This window comes from Festucalex cinctus, chromosome 11 (genome assembly GCF_051991245.1).
Source record: "Festucalex cinctus isolate MCC-2025b chromosome 11, RoL_Fcin_1.0, whole genome shotgun sequence".
In the NCBI taxonomy this organism is placed as follows: domain Eukaryota; kingdom Metazoa; phylum Chordata; class Actinopteri; order Syngnathiformes; family Syngnathidae; genus Festucalex; species Festucalex cinctus.
The window spans coordinates 22,823,106-22,841,783 of record NC_135421.1 but is presented as its reverse complement, the minus strand read 5'-3'; the positions used below and the strand labels follow the sequence as shown (position 1 = coordinate 22,841,783).

At 39.5% G+C, this 18,678-nt stretch overlaps 1 protein-coding gene across 4 annotated transcripts; it reads left to right on the top strand.

Moving 5' to 3' along the window:
• The first annotated feature begins 1,533 nt into the window (after window positions 1–1,533).
• On the top strand, window positions 1,534–18,570 carry bin1a (bridging integrator 1a). Of its 4 annotated transcripts, XM_077536915.1 has the most exons (19): window positions 1,534–1,881; window positions 3,085–3,165; window positions 3,270–3,324; window positions 3,432–3,526; window positions 5,428–5,523; window positions 5,595–5,705; window positions 5,796–5,888; window positions 6,005–6,090; window positions 6,508–6,583; window positions 6,752–6,807; window positions 8,418–8,462; window positions 10,512–10,581; window positions 10,651–10,773; window positions 11,550–11,570; window positions 14,217–14,573; window positions 14,984–15,058; window positions 15,179–15,253; window positions 16,152–16,253; window positions 16,337–18,570. In XM_077536915.1, exons 1-19 carry the CDS (start codon window positions 1,795–1,797, stop codon window positions 16,436–16,438), a joined length of 1,806 nt encoding a protein of 601 aa, XP_077393041.1. In that variant the 5' UTR covers window positions 1,534–1,794; the 3' UTR covers window positions 16,439–18,570. The 4 variants fall into 4 exon arrangements, with proteins under 4 accessions (XP_077393041.1, XP_077393044.1, XP_077393043.1 ...); XM_077536918.1 differs by lacking the exon at window positions 8,418–8,462; XM_077536917.1 differs by lacking the exon at window positions 11,550–11,570.
• Window positions 18,571–18,678: the final 108 nt, after the last annotated feature.

Genomic DNA, 18,678 nt, shown 5'->3' with positions numbered 1-18,678 from the left:
TGTGGGGGGGGGACAGATCCATTTCATTACAGGGGGCAGCGAATGGGCTTGGTGACTCGTGGCCAAATGTTGTTATTGTGCAGGATAAAGGCTTGGGGGAAGGTTTGGTGGTGAGGGGCGCAAGTGAGTGAATAGGGGGGACTGGGAGGAGGCAAGAAAGGCAGAGTGGGCTCACGCTTGGCATTTTTGCACGACAGGATGAGAAGAGCGTTCTGGTTCAGCACCGTGGAGAGTTCCCAACAAAGCGAAAAGCTCATAAATATTTCCGGAAACTCAATCAATGTCAGCAAAAGCAATTACTGAACTGAAATTGTTTCCCAATATTGACCAGTATCCTGCATGTGAGTGACACCATGTTTAAATCTATGTTCTTCTGCGGAGTGACAAATCAATTCACATTCTTACGACCAAAAGAAAATAAATAATATGCAAATGCAAAACTGTATGTAGCTACAATATTTAGTTTAGTTTATATACTGTACGTGTAGCATGCGATAGAAGATTAGAAAAGATTTAAGCGTTTACAGTACAAGTACTGTGCTTGTGGCGCCATCTCCAGGAGAACAATTTACAACTGAATAAAAAGTCATATTTATGTTCTCTCCTTTTTTGTTTTTATTTTTTATTTTTATTGAATTTAAAGACATAGCAAATGTTGGGAAGTACAACTCCTTTATTAATGCTTATTTTTATTATTACTTTTTACTCACCGCATTTGAAAAGAGAAGACTGCTGCAGACTGTTACAACGCATCACAATAGTATTATTATTATTATTATTATTATTATTATTATTATTTTAGATTAAAATAAAACTCTGCTTTGGTTTAAATAACACGAAGGCCTGGCTTTTGCATTTTATTTGGAAGTAATATAATATAGGTGTATAATAATAATAATAATAATAATAATAATAATAATAATAATAATAATAATAATAATAATAATAATAATAATAATAATAATTAGTGTTGTTCCGATACAGTTTTTTGCCCCCGATACCGATACTGATACCCAGCTTTGCAGTATCGGCCGATATCGATACCATATCGATACTTACGTTTTTTTTTTTTTTTCCTCAACATGAAAAAGCTGTCCTGCTATTGGTTCAGAGCATTCAAGGGCCAATAGGATATCTTAGATCGGCATGCAGTGAACATGTCACATACCAGTGAATGTCTTGTATCAGCAAGGCACTTACCACTGTTTTAATGCAGTATCGGCATCGGAACAACACTAATAATAATAATAAAATAATAATAATAATAATAATAATAATAATAATAATAATAATAATAATAATAATAGGAGAGCTAAGCTTCTTTCTCTTTTTTTGGGGGGGGGCTATACGCTTTGGTATTTTAATTGCTGGAAATAATGGTGATAATTGGCAAGCTAAGTGTTTTTTTGTTTTTTTCCTATTAGAAATTTGAGATCATCTACGTGGATGGTGTGCCTGCATTGATCGTAGGCGACACTACTCCACGTGTACGCGCCCACTAGGCACTGTGCCTTTAAGAGCATCTCTGTCAGCATCCTCCTCCCGTGTCGTGCACGCGCACGCTTAACAGCTCAATATTGCAGAATTACAGCCAGCCTGGCTTTGCATCATCCAACTGATATCACATCAGCTTCACGCGACACGCACACTCCACGCTTGTCATTTCTCATCGGGACATTGATGCATTTTCCCACACGCTCACCCTAGCGGTCCAGCCGTTGTTTTTTTGTTTTTTTTATTTGCTCTTATTTCCCACCCGTGCGCGCCCCCCCAGGCTGATCCACGCTATCGAAGATGGCTGAGCTAAATTTGGGGAAAGGTTTGACTGCGGGGAAAGTGGCCAGCAACGTCCAGAAGAAGCTAACCAGAGCGCAGGAGAAGGTAAGAGGCGGCTAAAACATGACCAAATGTGGGGAAACGGAAGAGACGCGCGAGGCCTTGTAAAAAGGCACCAAGTTGCGCATCCCACCTCCCCACCGAGGGGGCAATGTCGCATCACGACAGCCTCGCAGCTGGAAGCTGAGATGCTGCATTTGGGGGATCGGTTGGTGCACCCCTGCATGTGCGTGCGTTTTAGGCAATGTCATTGAAGGGGGACGTTGAAGGAGAAGGAGACGGGCCCACTCACTATCGCGTGGAGGCTATGTTGGCACTTCCTCAAAATCTTAAGTTGACCATATTCAAATGTCTTATACGTCCCACAACCTCAAAGCTGTCACATTTAATTGCAGCACGATGAAGTACGCTGCTTCGTGTAGGCTACTGTATGTAGGCCCCGGCAATTGCCTGTTAGGGATGCGAAGAGTGTTTGACAGAGGGCGCTACATTACTTAAGCTTAATATGCAGCATCCTTGCAGGGTGATCCCCCATGTGCGTCATATACATCAATACAGTATTTGGCACACCTGCATATTAGGTGCTCCTAATATTTTGGCTATATTACTTATAGCTATTATAGAAACACGAAAGTCTTGTAGGGGGATTTTTAAGCATCATTATAGTAAACCAGCTAGTGTGCCTGTTCTTCAAATGATCTCTATGACAAAGTAATTTATCGCCATCCATGTATATTAGTGATTGTCATAAATATATAAAAAATACTAGGGGTGTTAAAAAAAAATCGATTTGGCAATATATCGCGATACTACAGCACGCAATTCTCGAATCGATTCAATAGGCAGCTGAATCGATTTTTTAACATCCATTTTTTATGTAAAAATATTCAACAAAACGTCTAACTCTCACACCTTAAGCATGGAAGAATGTTATATTAATGGAACATTAATCCTTAATACTTTATTTCAATGCTGTTCTAACATGAAAAAGGTTACGACCTGTTTGTTAAATACAGTGGCTCACAGAAGTTTCAGATCAATAAATAATAAATGTTCATACAAATACAAGTTTACTGAATGGCATTTTCTAAATTTGAGTAAAAAATGTATCGGGATTAATCGGCATCGAATCAAATCGTAACCTATGAATCGTGATACAGATCGAATGGTCAGGTACTTGGCAATTCACACCCCTAAAAAATACCATTATTGACAGTGTTATTTGTTTATTTGTGTGCGATTGACAAGGTCCTACAAAAGCTTGGAAAAGCCGATGAGACCAAAGATGTTGCCTTCGAGGAGGGAGTCATAAACTTCAACAAGCAATATGTGAGAGTGCAATGAATGATATTATCACAGTCACCACAAAATGGATTTTATGATTTAATATTTGACTATATTGTCTGTAAGCTTACACGCGTGGCATTTTTCAGGCTGAAGGGAGCAAACTCCAACGTGACCTTAGAGCATACTTGGAGGCTGTAAAAGGTGAGAAAGACACAGATAAAATTGTATAATAGGATGTACAATATACAACCATTTACCTGTTTTTGCATATATGCTCCATGGGATATGCGTTTTTTTTTATTTCCCAGCCATGCATGAGTCCTCGAAGAACGTGCAGGCATGCTTGGCTGACATGTACGAGCCCGACTGGTATGGCAAGAATGAAGTCGATTCCATTGTGGAGGTCAGACATGTTATAACTGTTTTTAATTCTTGAGATGTGTGCGCTTAGTTAGCCACATTAGCTAAAACGACAAGTTTTGCTAATTCATTATTTCACCGCTATGCTGCCGGTAACACAACAAATTAACATTAAAGGGAGAGTATGTGATGTTAAAACTGCTAGCAAGGTTTGAATGTAGCCTCACTTCACTCGTCCCTCGCCCCCTTGAGTCTCTGACCAAAGTCACACACTTCACTAACATAGCTGGCTACGAGACATGCATTGTACGTAATGTGCACTGTAAACAAGCTAACGTTAGCCATGGTGTTAGGTTGGTTGCATGACCTAATGTTACGGCTTTGACATTTGATTTTTTGGGGGAATGTACCGTCAATTTAAAGTCAACAAGAGGTGATCATTTTACTACTTCAGTTTTGCTAGTTTCAGGAAAGCTCCTGAAGTCCAAAGTAGCATCTGACTTAGCGTGATGCTGCGGGGGTACGCCCCCATTCTATTGTTATGGTTGAAGGTGTGTGGATGTGGTAGATGGACCCAAAGGTGGAGAAACCAGGCAGGGAGAGAGGCAGGAAGAAGAATAACTTTATTGAATGAACTGAAGGTGGACTGACTGACTGGTCAAGACGTGGACAGACTTGGGCAGAACGTGGACATGACTTGGGCAGAATGTGGACATGACTTGGGGAGAATGTGGAGATGACTTGGGTAGAACGTGGAGATTACTTGGGCAGAACGTGGAGATGACTTGAGTAGACGTGGAGATGACTTGAGTACACGTGGAGACGATTCGAGCAGAACGTGGAGACTTGGGCAGAACGTGGAGATGACTTGAGTAGACGTGGAGACTCGAGCAGAACGTGGAGACTTGGGCAGAACGTGGAGATGACTTGAGTAGACGTGGAGACTCGAGCAGAACGTGGAGACTTGAGCAGAACGTGGAGATGACTTGAGTAGACGTGGAGACTCGAGCAGAACGTGGAGACTTGAGCAGAACGTGGAGATGACTTGAGTAGACGTGGAGACTCGAGCAGAACGTGGAGACTTGAGCAGAACGTGGAGATGACTTGAGTAGACGTGGAGACTCGAGCAGAACGTGGAGACTTGAGCAGAACGTGGAGATGACTTGAGTAGACGTGGAGACTCGAGCAGAACGTGGAGACGAGCAGAATGTGAAGATGACGAGTAGACGTGGAGACTCGAGCAGAACGTGGAGACTTGAGCAGAACGTGGAGATGACGAGTAGACATGGAGACTCGAGCAGAACGTGGAGACTTGAGCAGAATGTGGAGATGACTTGAGTAGACGTGGAGACTCGAGCAGAACGTGGAGACTTGAGCAGAACGTGGTGACTTGAGCAGAACGTGGAGAATTGAGCAGAACGTGTAGATTGGAGTGGACGTGGAGGCTTGAGTTGACGTGGGAAATTTGACCAAACATTGATAAACTTGACTAGACGTAGAAACTAACAACCCAGCTTAGCATACCTCGACTGGACAAGAGAAGACAATGACGCGGGAACAAACCCCACTGACTAAATACACCACTAACGAGACACTAACAAGACACACCTTGGAAACACAGCAGGCAGAGGGCACTAATTAGGTCAACACACACTGGGAAGGGGAATGACACACAGTTGGACCTACTCAGAAATAACGAGGCAGGGGAAACACACAAGAACACCAGACAAACATAACACACTCACCAAAATAAAACAAAACCCAACCCAAACACAACTGAAACACAACAACTATAGTGTGTGCACAAATGCAGAGAGGGCTAATTTATTTTCACAGAATATTTTATTAACAGACCTGGTCATTCTGTCGGTTTAACAAATATGACCAACAAAAAAAGTGATTGTTTTACTCTTTGTGATATCCGTATTGTCATCCATCTTCAAGGATTGTGATGTGCTCTGGACTGACTACCATCAAAAGTTGGTTGACCACGCTCTCATCTCCATGGACACCTATTTAGGACAGTTTCCCGATATTAAGGTTATATTAGCGACACGGACTTCCTCATATGAATGGCACAAAGACTTAACCTTTATTTCATCGGTGCTCAGGCTCGTATTGCCAAGCGAGACAGAAAGTTGGTGGATTACGACAGTGCCAGACACAACTACGCCACCACACATAAGACCAAGAAAAAGGACGGCGGGATTAAAATCACCAAGGTAATGCGAACGCACACAACAGCAGCGGAAATCTGTTTAAGATGAGAAATCCATAAATGATACATCGACATGTGTGTCTCTCCCTTTTAGCCGTCCTCTTTGTTGGAGAGGGCAACGCCCGGCTGGGCTCAAGGGATTCTGTCCGCACATAATGTTGCCCAGAGTAGCTTGTCCAGAAGCCAGGTTAATGATGGACACTTAGATAGCTTTCAATTGAAACGTTAACCTGTTCATTGTTGCTGTCATATATCAAGCAAATGACAAAAATAATAAACTGAGCCAAAATGTGTTTATTTCAGGCAGAGGAGGAGTTGGAGAGAGCCCAGAAGGTGTTTGAGGAGATCAATATTGACTTACAGGAGGAGTTGCCGTCACTCTGGAACAGGTGAACTTTTATTGTGTAGAAAAGCTTGAACAGGTGTTCATTATTTGACCACGGAAAGACGCAAAACAAATTTTCTCTGTCGAATTATCAGAATGATGAACACATCATTTTTAGTTTTCGTTTGAGTTAGGGCTGCACGATATTGGGGGGGCGGCGCCGGTGACTGATTAGCAGAAGGGAGGGTGGGGGGGGGGGGGGGGGCGCGAGAGGTAGCTTGCTTGCTCTAAAAAATAAAAATAAAAACATCGCACGTCTTGCGACGTGGCTATCTCGCATGCGCACATCGCGATTGCCATGTTCAAACGATATATCGTGCAGGCCTAGTTTGAGTTGTTGTTGATTCACGTTATGAAATCTATGCCAGGAATTGTGTTGCACTGAACAAAACATATCTTTCGCTTTCCCTCCCTTTTCTAGCCGTGTTGGATTTTATGTCAGCACCTTCCAGAGTTTGGCTGGTTTTGAGGAAAAATTTCACAAAGAAATTAGCCGGGTGAGTGTCATACAAATATTTGTTGGGAACATGACACTATAATTGTCCAGTGTCATGTTTTTGCACAATCAGCTTGAATTTTGTAAATACGCTATGATTATATTGATCATAATAATAATAAGAGCAGGGCAAAGAGAATCTAATTCCTTCTGCTTTTCTGTCCTTCAGTTGGATCAGGATTTATATGATGTGTTGGAGAAACTCGAGCAGACGGACACGAGCAGGTTAGTGAGCAAGATGGTCGTTTTAAGTGTAGCCATTTATTTCCTTCCAAATGACATTGTAATGGACAAATGAAGCTTCATGAAGCACTTGTGATGTTTTTTTGACTCCTACTCTTGGTTTAATGATGCAGTGGAAATGTAATCCATTTCTATTGCACTAGCTTTCATCTCTAAACCAAGATGCCATCTAGAGGAGTAAAAAATATTGCAAGTGCTTCATGAAGATTCATGAAGCACTTGTGGTATTTTTTCGACTCCCACTCTTGGTTTAATGATGCAGTGGAAATGTAATCAAGTTCCATTGCACTAGCTTTCAGCTCTAAACCAAGAGCGCCATCTAGAGGAGTAAAAAAATATTGCAAGTGCTTCATGAAGATTCATGAAGCACATGTGGTATTTTTTCGACTCCCACTCTTGGTTTAATGATGCAGTGGAAATGTAATCAAGTTCCATCGCACTAGCTTTCATCTCTAAACCAAGAGCACCATCTAGAGGAGTAAAAAAATATTGCAAGTGGTTCATGAAGATTCATGAAGCACTTGTGGTATTTTTTCGACTCCCACTCTTGGTTTAATGATGCAGTGGAAATGTAATCAAGTTCCATTGCACTAGCTTTCATCTCTAAACCAAGAGCGCCATTAGAGGAGTAAAACAATCTTGCAAGTGCTTCATGAAGATTCATGAAGCACGTGGTATTTTTTCGACTCCCACTCTTGGTTTAATGATGCAGTGGAAATGTAATCAAGTTCCATTGCACTAGCTTTCATCTCTAAACCAAGAGCACCATCTAGAGGAGTAAAAAAATATTGCAAGTGGTTCATGAAGATTCATGAAGCACTTGTGGTATTTTTTCGACTCCCACTCTTGGTTTAATGATGCAGTGGAAATGTAATCAAGTTCCATTGCACTAGCTTTCAGCTCTAAACCAAGAGCGCCATTAGAGGAGTAAAAAAATCTTGCAAGTGCTTCATGAAGATTCATGAAGCACGTGGTATTTTTTCGACTCCCACTCTTGGTTTAATGATGCAGTGGAAATGTAATCAAGTTCCATTGCACTAGCTTTCATCTCTAAACCAAGAGCGCCATCTAGAGGAGTAAAAAATATTGCAAGTGCTTCATGAAGATTCATGAAGCACTTGTGGTATTTTTTCGACTCCCACTCTTGGTTTAATGATGCAGTGGAAATGTAATCAAGTTCCATTGCACTAGCTTTCATCTCTAAACCAAGAGCGCCATCTAGAGGAGTAAAAAAATATCGCAAGTGCTTCATTAAGATTCATGAAGCACTTGTGGTATTTTTTCGACTCCCACTCTTGGTTTAATGATGCAGTGGAAATGTAATCAAGTTCCATTGCACTAGCTTTCATCTCTAAACCAAGAGCACCATCTAGAGGAGTAAAAAAATATCGCAAGTGCTTCATTAAGATTCTATGAAGCTTCTTTTTCCCATCACAAGTTATATGTCCATGAATTGGTTTTTTTTCTGACTTTCTTGTCAATTCAAGTTCAAGATTTATCACTTTATTTTGAGCTAAAACCGAACATTTACGATGACACATTAAACAAATGCCGTTGATTAATCTGAAACCACCGCTGAACCTCCATTGCAGAAAGACAGGTAACCGCAGCGCCTTATCGTCCGGAGCAAATAGGAGGTAATCAGCAAAAGGAGCGTTCACAACTGTTGGTCTGTCTGTCCAAATGTCTGTATGTCAGTCGGGTTGAGCGCAGGTTTGAGCGCATACACGGTGCTTGCTTGTGCAAGTGGGCTCACAGGCGCTGTCCGGAACGAGCATCGTGCTCTCAGAGCTGCGGATATGAGCGAGATGGGCAACACCAGGCATAAGTGTTACGTAACAATTCAAAGTCATCTTCAAGTGTGGAGAGTCGCCTTCTAAATGCAGCTTGCTGAGGATTATCACGTGGATTTTGGAAAGTGTATTGTTTAAAATTTTTATAAGCGTATACGATGTTGTTTAATCACACAACAGTTTCCTGGTTCAGCAGTGAGTTGTGGTATAGTCGGGTATACCCAAACAATATATTGAGATTGAATTCAAGAGCTACTTGAAATTATTATTATTTTTTAGATAGTTTGTTAGTTCACAAACAAGACAATGAATATAAAAAGTCTACACACCCCTGCTCAAATGCCAGGTTTTGTTGATATAAAATGATGTGAATAAGATCACTTTTTAAACTATCAATGTGGCCTATAATCTGTTCAATTCAATTAATTAAAAAAAAATCTTTTAAAGAGGAGAAGGTAAAAGAAACACAGGAAACACTGTGGTTGCATAAGTGTGCACACCCTCTTACAACCGATATGACAGCGTTTAACTCATTCAAACCCAAAAACGTGTAACTACGTTTTTTTTTTATTTTATGTTTTTGTTGTTGTTGTAGTTTTAATGCAAGTGCAAACAGAAGGCTTTGATGCAGCTTCTGACATGAAGAGGTGGCTTAAAGCAATGGTAGTTATTACAAAAAAACGACCAGCAGTTGGCAGCAGAGTATTAGAGATCCGCCAGGGCCATGTTGCAACAAGCTCTTTTCCCCAATGTTTTTCACAGGAATGTGAATAATGATGAAACTTAGCTACACTGTATTCTAAAGCTAATTGCTGCAAAACGTAAACAGATGCAAATATATATTTTTTTCCTGGTGAAATAAGAGACTGTAATTTTTGTTTTGGTAGGTTTCATATTTTCATTGCAATGGAACATTATATTCTGTGTGACGTGCAAAATCAGTCAAAATCCAGTAAGGGTGTAGAGGTGGGGGAGTGAAAAATGGCTGCGAATGAATGAGTGAAAATAGACTTCATCACATTCAAACTCATGTAAAAACACCTGCCATTATTTAAAGTGCCTCTGACTAACCCCAAATAAACTTCAAATGTTCTAGTAGGCTTTCTTGACTTATTTTTCTTTCGAGCAGGAGTCTGAAGTTTATGTACTGCTTTTCCGAGCTGTTCATAATTCCTTCTGCCTTGTCGAAATCACCAGTTCCAGACTGTAGCTCAACGAAAACATCCCCAAAGCACAAAGCTTCCACCATCACTGCTTCACTGTAAGATTGCCGTTCTTTTTTGATGAGCAGTGTTGACTTTTCGCCAAGGCCAAAAAGTTCAACCTTGGTTTTACCGAACGATACCAAACTTTAACGTGTATTGGAGATTTTGTTATTGTTTTTCCTTTACTTGACTTTGTTATGGTTTAGGTCCCATTTATTGTGGGGGAAAAATAGGGGCGTGTAGACTTTTATATCACTGTAAATGGCAGTTCTGACTTGTATTATCACTTTTTTTCATCCACTACATTTCCAAGGAAGAACATATTTGATTATGTTTGAAAGAAGCCCACAACACAAATAAACTAACTTACTTAATATTGTGGCCAATGTGTTTACGTCCATCTCTTGAAATATCTTCAGTTCTGAGTCTTCTGTCAGCTTCTACACTATGTTCTCTATAACTAATGATGCCGCTCACTACGACTGCTCTCTTGTGAGGATTAACTGAGGCACAGACAGCCTGCTTGCATGGGATGCAAGAGGGATATAAAAGGACGGGATGGAGGGAGGCTCACTTTTCTTGCATGACAACTCTGCATGAATGCAACTTTTCTGGAGCGCCTTTCTTCGCTATCCTCTTAACTTCACTCTGGGTCATCTGGATTATTTTCTATTTCTCACTGACCCAGTGGCATCGATGAGTCCAACCACACTCTCAAACCCGGAGGACCCCCGCCCATTCCAAAATCCCCATCTAAGGTAGATTCTTATCTCTTTACACTGTTTAAAATGCATGCAATGTTTTAATGGTTGGTGTTTTTGTTGTAGCTCAGACCAGCAGTGCCTCCTCCACCCAAGGTGACCCCATCCAAAGAGATGAAAACGGAAAATATCATCAACCTGTTTGACTCTGCGGCAACTCCTGATATTAGTGTCACCTCCCCTACAGAGGTTAGTGTGTAGAAACAGTGCAATTATAGTCCTTGATAGTAAACAAAATGATCACAAGTTGGATTTTATTGGCATAGTTTGATGTGTTGCTCGCTGCTTTTTTCCCCCTAAAATCTACTTTATTTCCGATTGTCGACAACAGCGCATTTCTCCTCGAATGTGTTCAATAATAGCCAAAAGTGCAGAACAAATACTACAAAGAGATGATTTGTACTTTCTGTCAGCACTGTTGAGACTCACATTGTATGAGGCTTCCCTTTGCTGCTTGTCAGTATTTAACTGGATGAATGGCATGCAGCCTGTGTTATAATTGAGGCATCTCTCACAATGTTGCTTTTTTATTATTTATTTATTTTTTTTATTTTATTGTACTGGCCCCACCATCAGGAACATCTCAGTCTTGAAAGAGATAATTATGTTCTGTTTTAATTGTTCTTTTCAGACAGATATTGATTGAGCAAAGTGTTTCTGTAATCAACAGGGAGCCGTAATAATATTATGCGTATTGACCACTAGGGGCACTACATTCAAGCAGTTACAATCATTTGCAGTTGAAATGGACATTTATGAGATGTGAAAACGAGGCGACAGTGTACAAATGTGGTGACAAAGACAACACATATTTAATTACTGTATTCATACTTCTGCACAACAATATCTAACTGTAATTTACTGTCATTTTACAGTACTGTAAACCAAAAATACTTAACCAGCAGGCCGAAAAAAGACAGATTTGTAAAGTACTTCTCCTCATATGACTTCCTCTGCCCCCACAGCCAGCAAACTGGGACTCCTGGGTAAGCTAATTGACCCCTACAACAAACATTTTTAATTTTAATAAATAATTCTGACGACCATTATTTTCATACCATCGTGTAACCATTGTGTCATGTATAGCCGTTAAAAGCTCCACTCACTGAGACTTCGTTAATGGCTGCCTGACTTAAATGCATGACTCCATAAATGTTACATCTGTCCCAAATCTCTTTGTGCATTGTTCTCACGTCTGCAATGTTTGATGTCCGACCTCTAACAAATATTTACATAGCACAAATCGACTTTGGAAATAAGCTTCAGTCAATTCATTTTCAAACATTTATGCTATATTTAAATGGAATGTAAATGTATCAAAATATGTCTTCTTCACATTTGAGCTAATTTAATCAGTATAGATATTTGAAACTGAATTGACCTCCATTTGTTTTGTTTTGTTTTAGTTGATCCCTGTATGTTACACTGACACGTCGCTGACGTCATGTAACACGCAGGGAGCAAACGAGTGAAGTCGCTCATCTTTACTCGAGTGACGTCAACTTCACAATGACATCCGTCAACTAACTTTTTGGTTCGTCACTGTAAGAGAGATGTGTCTCCAAGACAGCTTGAGGCAAAGAGCAATACTTCACAAGGGAAAGACACTTCTGCTCTTACAAAGCCCCCCCCCCTCTGCCTTGTGACCATTACTCAAGCCATGCTTGCCAACTAAACACAGAAGAACTCAAATCCCTCTTCTGATGGAAATGGCTTCCTACCTTTGACCGCCATCCCCCTTTGACTATTTTTTTTTTTTTTAATTTTTAATGTTTTAAGTTTGTTTTTTTTTTTTGTTTTTTTTTAAATCAAGCCTTCCCGGTGAAGGCTTATTATCCTTTTACTAAAATTGCCTTCAGTTCCTTCGCACATTGTTGATGACGATGTTGATAATGAATCAGCAGATAATATGTTGCAGTTTGCTTTCAAATGAAGAAAATACATTGCATGAAATTGATACTTTTCCCTAACTTCCCAAGTGCTCACTTTACTTTGACCCCTAAAACTATCTATCATTTAGCAACTTATATGTCTCCGTTAAAGGAGTTAATTTGTGGAATAACTTGGGAACCGAACTGAAAAGATGTAATTCACTTGTTGAATTTAAAAGAATGTTTAAAAGTAAAATTCAATATTATTATTTAAATCAGATATAAATTAAGAAGATTGTAGAAATGATTTATTCATTTACTTATTTTTCTTTGATGTATTAATATGAGTGTAATGAAATTTGTATATATGTGTGTTACTAGTGTATTTTTATTTCTATTTTTAATTTATTTTTTTATACGAGTAGCATTATATTTTCTTTTATTAAAAATGTAATTTATTATAAATAAGTGATAGGATATGAAGAATAAGGGGTAGGACTGGATAAGTTTTCAACTTCTTCCTACTCCCTTGAACATATACATAGATATTTATTGGATGTTTCTTTTATTTTATTTTATTTTATTTTTTTTACTTTTAACTTTGTGTTTATATAATTATACGTGTATATGTGCATATGTTCAATAAACTTCAAACTTCAAACTTCATCAAACTGATACTGTAAACTAATGTAATAAAAATAGGAAAGTAATAGACTAGAATAGAATAGAATAACATTTTAGGGGATGAAATATTGAAGCCATAGTCAAAGCATTGGTCAAATCCATATATTTGTCATATATAACGGTAATCATCTATACTTGTGATTCTCAAATTGTGGTATGCAAAAAAAAAAAAAAAAAAAAAGTGGATACACTTTTTGTTTTAATCCAAAACATTGTGAGTTGTATTTTAAATATGTGAGTTTATATTTTAAAATTATTTGGTTTCAAGCAAGTACATATGATATGTAAGTTAACAAGTTAAGTTTTAATTGATTTAATGAGCCATTATTGAAATTTTTTTTTTAATGTTCCTATACTAAAGCAGTGATAATGTTTAAATTGTGCATAATGTTACGGTGGCTTGCACTTATGAAAATGTTATTATATCAGTAATATGGTTATAGTTAATGCTTCATACCCCAAATCCATGAAAAAACATCATAGTCCCCAAAAAAAAAAGAAAAAGAAAATTTGATTATAATGGTACAATGTGCACTTATATATCGCTTTAGCTACACCAGAGCGGTTTACCATGCCCAATATTCACCTCTTTGAATAGCGTGTAGCAAGAATAGCCGTGTCAACCTACGGAAATGTTTTCCTTTTTAGTTAAAAACAACTTACTTATTAAACCTCCTTGCTGTAAATTGGCCAATTTTTACACTTCTGGTAATGTTTTAAATCTATCCGTGTTCTGTCGTACCAGCTAGCTAGCGCTAAGCTAACCTAGTAAAGTTCGTCTCTCCGGTCCAACATCCAAGTTTGCAAACTCATTTCGTTCTAGGACAGCGTCATAGAAGTAACAACAAAGACACTGCCTAGATTATTAAATGATTGCGTAATAGTTGAACATAATGCTCATTAGCCAGCTAAACCATCCAATTATGGTCCTAAATACTACAATTAAAAACAACAACATTCTGAATAGAATATATATCTTCCCTTAAAACTCACTTGTCTCTCAAAATTTCCCCCAGTCATGAGGTAAAATATGTCTTATGAACTCTGACCCCTTGAAACCTAACCCCTGCCCCTCAGCCAGAGGACGGCGTTGCCCAAGAAGAGCCCGCCAAGAAGCACTATGACCCTGTGGCGGCTGCTGCGGAGGCCTGGGGGGATGAAGATACGCCGCCTGCCAGCTATGAACCCTTAGCCGCCACCACAGAGGGCTGGGGGGACGACGACAGTACCCGGGCGGTTCGCTATGACCAGAACGAGGATTGGGGGGACGATGAAACCCAGCAGGCTTATGACGAACCCGCGGCCGAGGCCCAGGAGGGTCCGGCGGAGAACGAGAACCAGCCGGACGGCGAGGACGCCGCCAGTCCCGCCGAGGCTTCGGTTGACGCGGGCGAAGACGAAGCTCCTCCTAACGCTGTTCATGAAGAGGATCAGGTAACGGCGATTCGGAGAAGATGCATCTGGATGGAAAGGGTGGGATGCATCAGCTCTTACGGAGGTTTGATCTTGAGATGATAAAGAAAATAAGATTGTGAATAAGAAGGAGACTTCTTAAGATGGACGTGATGCATCTGGACTAACAAAATGGATGCATCAGGTATTCAACTTCTGGAGCCGAGAGATGATTTCAGTTCACAAAATTAACACTAGTAACTGCAGAGCACTAAACGTATAAAAAAAAGTGAATGTGGTGCTCTCAGATTGATTATTGCCTGTGTTGTCATAGCGCTGCTTTTGTTGTTGTCTGTCTTGTGTGTCAATTTCACACGCTCACAATTAATTATGGTTTAAATCACGTAGATTGTCTGCCTCATCTTTTTCTAATGCTGCATTTGGGGTCGCAGGGTGAGTCTGAAACAACTCCTGAAGCAGCCCCTGAAGCAGAAGAAGAAGAAACAGCAGAAGAAACAACAGATGATGTGAGTACAAGCAGAAAAATATGTGCAAGAACTTTTTATCAGTAACAGTAGGATGCTTTGGTAATGATTTGTTTTGAAACGTTCTTCTATGAATACATTAATTTGTGTTTTCCTGTCTAGACGCCCGCAGTAAATGAGGAACCCATAGAGGCAAAGGCAGAGTCACCTGACATGCCCCCTGGTTTCTTGTTTAAGGTAGCACCTGAGCCTGAATGAAAATATTTTATTCCTTTTTTTTTTTTTTTTTTTTTTTTAACAAACAATAAACATTAATTAGAAAAATTGCTGCTAAGGATTCAACATACATTTCAGTAAACAACTGGGAGAAAATGGGAGAAAAAAAAACCCAGACAAAAAAAATGCTAAGAAATATAAAATATATATATATATTTAAAACAAAAATAATAATAAAATTAAAATCTGCAAAAACCTATGCATATCTACAGGTCCCAAATTTGAATATGCATCAACTGTAGTTTTAGGTTGTAATAACAACATTCACCACTAGATGGCACAGAGTCTTAAGATGACTTGAGTTGACTTGACTTATACTGCCTGATAATATTTAGATTTTTTGTGAGGTGGAAAAAAAAATCTACAAAAAGAGTTCTTGCAGTGTGTGGTTATTTTGGTGTATTCTTCAAAAACATTGTTATAATAGTTATAATTATAATAGTTTTAGTTTTTGTACATGCATTGAGAAATGTCCAACAATTATGAAAAATGAAATATATTAAGAGCAAGTATTTTGCATATACTCTTAAAACTGCTGGGTCAAAACACAACCCAATTTTCGTCAAAATGTGTATTAACCCGCTAACTTGGGTCAATGTGACCGAACTTTCTGGGTTGTACATTTTTTGTACAAAACAACAAGAAGTTGGGTAAAATTGACCCAAGTCCAATAAGTCAAATTTTTTGACCCAGCAGTTTTCATTTTGCCTACATCAAACATAGCATTTTTGTCATCTGGTTTAGGAAGTGTTTATGTGGCCCCTGAGCAGCACTGGTGAAAAATTGTGGCCCCCTCTAGTATTTAAGTTGCCACCCATGTTCTAACTATATATTTTGTTTCTACGAACGTGTGGCAAAGGTCCAAGTGATGCATGATTACGCCGCTAATGACACGGATGAACTTGAAATGAAGGCAGGAGACGTGGTGCTAGTAATGACCTTTGAGAACCCAGATGAACAGGTACACGCACACCCATTCTCACAATGGTTAACATCACAAAGATAAGTCAAGTAATATCTGCATTTGTGCGCGTGCGTCTCCAGGATGACGGCTGGCTGATGGGAATCAAAGAAGATGACTGGAAGCAGAAAAAAGAAAACGGCACCAAAGGAGTATTCCCGGAAAATTTCACCCAGAGGCTGTAAAAGTTTCATTGTCACGCCAACTTTTTTCCTTCACCCCTTTTCCTCTATCGTCCACACTCCCTGTCCTATTCTTGCCCTGTCTAATTACTTGGACTTTGACCGTAGAAGCAGAACTGAAATTGCAGTTCCACTACTGAGGGATTGGAATTCCTTCAAAAGAGAAATGACAGACAGCCATTCCAAGGGGTCAAATATTAGACTTGCAGTGCGATCGTTGACTGGACTGATAAGAAAATCCTGACCTCGTGCAGGATAAACGCAGATGTGGCTCCCTCTGTGATGGCTCAATCGTTCACATTTCAATCATCTCTCATCGCTAAACACTCCGTAGTCAGTCGAATCTCTGTTTTAGTCACATGTAGCAAGTGTTTTTTTTTTTTTTAAATATTCAGGTCGGGTGAGCTGTTACGATCAGGTGTCAGCAATTGTTGTTTACCAATCAGAAATCAGTATAATTAGTCTTGGGCAGCTGTAACAATCTTAAATAGTTATATTCCCATTAAACATGGGCCACTTAAGTCAGAGGTGGCAAATCCAGGTCCAGAAAGTTAAAAACCTGCCACAGTTTGGCTTGAGCCCAAAGTGCTAGCTCGCTAGCTCCGTATTCGGGGAGCTAGCTAGGGAGCTCGCTAGCTAGCGAGCTTCCTAGCAGGTCAATGAGCCTCCGGGAAGCTAGCTATAGCTAGCGAGCTCCCTAGCAGGTCAATGAGCATCCGGGGAGCTAGCTAGGGAGCTCGCTAGCTAGCGAGCTTCCTAGCAGGTCAATGAGCCTCCAGGAAGCTAGCTATAGCTAGGGAGCTCCCTAGCAGGTTAATGAGTATCCGGGGAGCTAGCTAGGGAGCTAGCTAGCACCTGGGGCTAAAGCCAAACTGTGGCAGGGTTTTTACTTTCTGGACTTGGATTTGCAACCTCTGCCTGTATTATTTTTGTTTTCATGGTGATCAAAGTGTTGTTCGGCAAGTTATTATGCATTCAACCATCAGTCCAACAGTCAGCAAAATCAGGCTTGCTGAAAAGCTTTCAAACTGCACCAATGAGAAGCTGCTACTGCTAGAATTATACTTAGGCAGATTTAATCACACTCTAATCAAACATATTCTAACTGAGCCAGCTTCATTGACTTTTAAATCAGCTTCTCCTATTTCCATCTTTGCTCACAGATGCAAACGTTTCCGAATATGCACCAGAGCTACTTGTTTTATTTTTGTATGCTGCCGAGCAACGATAATATTAGCCAATATAGCGGTCACCGTATTTGCCAACCGAGGATGCTACAGAGTGTTTTGTACTTATGTCGGGTTCTCCGCTCTTACATAGTCCAAACACATTCACAGACTCAACATATTTGTTCTTACTGTATTAAAGTGAGAGTGAGGTGTGTGTATGTGTGTTTTGGAACAAAAATTCTTTATTTATTGATTAATGTCATGGGACAAAAATCCTTGCAAGGAGTGTGTCCATTTGACAGGGAGCTTTTCAAACAGGACTAACAAATTTGCGCTGGCTGGTATTACAGGTTCCAGATGTAATTGTGCATTTGTTGTGTATAAATGTAATTTTGCCAAGTGATGACAGCTACATATTCTATAAAAAAAAAAAGAAGAAAAAATCAAATGTGTATGTGAGTTAATGTGAGCATGCTGACCTCCCATGTGATGTTGTGCGAAAACCTTTCATTCAAGACAATGTTACCGGGATTACTTTTGAGGTCTGTTTTACCACCAAATGTTTTGTTTATTTATTCATTTTTATTATTATTTTTTAATAAGGGGGCTTTTGTGCAGATTTATATTGAATATTCTCACATCGCCCCTTTCCCTTGTGGTTTTCCATCAATCTTGCCTCAAAATGTTGCCAGTGTATTGTGGTCCAAAGAGATTTAATTGTCATTATATGGAGGCAAGACATATAGAGACTGACTTATTATTATTTTTTTAATCATTTGACCATGTGTAATTTTTAGTCATTTGAGCTGTTTTGTTTGAATTTATTTTTCATCACTTTGGTTCTCAATTTGTCTCCTCTGATTACTTATGGGGTGAAAACATCTTTAAAAAATATCTTCCTTACCCACCGGACCAATATTAAAAAAAGAAAGAAAAAAAAAGAAAAAAAATAAGACTTCAAACCTCCATGACTTTCTGTCTTTTATTTGGAGCAAGCCTTGATTTGGGAGTTTAGATAGCGGCGCCCCCTGCTGGTTAGTACATGCAATGATTGTTGCCACCAGCAGGGTGTAC

Bases quoted from the DNA above. Each gene is read 5' to 3' on its own strand.
- bin1a (XM_077536915.1), top strand. From the start codon at position 1,795: ATGGCTGAGCTAAATTTGGGGAAAGGTTTGACTGCGGGGAAAGTGGCC. The intron at 1,882-3,084 runs GTAAGAGGCGGC...GCGATTGACAAG, and splicing joins TAACCAGAGCGCAGGAGAAG to GTCCTACAAAAGCTTGGAAA. The intron at 6,091-6,507 runs GTGAACTTTTAT...TCCCTTTTCTAG, and splicing joins TTGCCGTCACTCTGGAACAG to CCGTGTTGGATTTTATGTCA.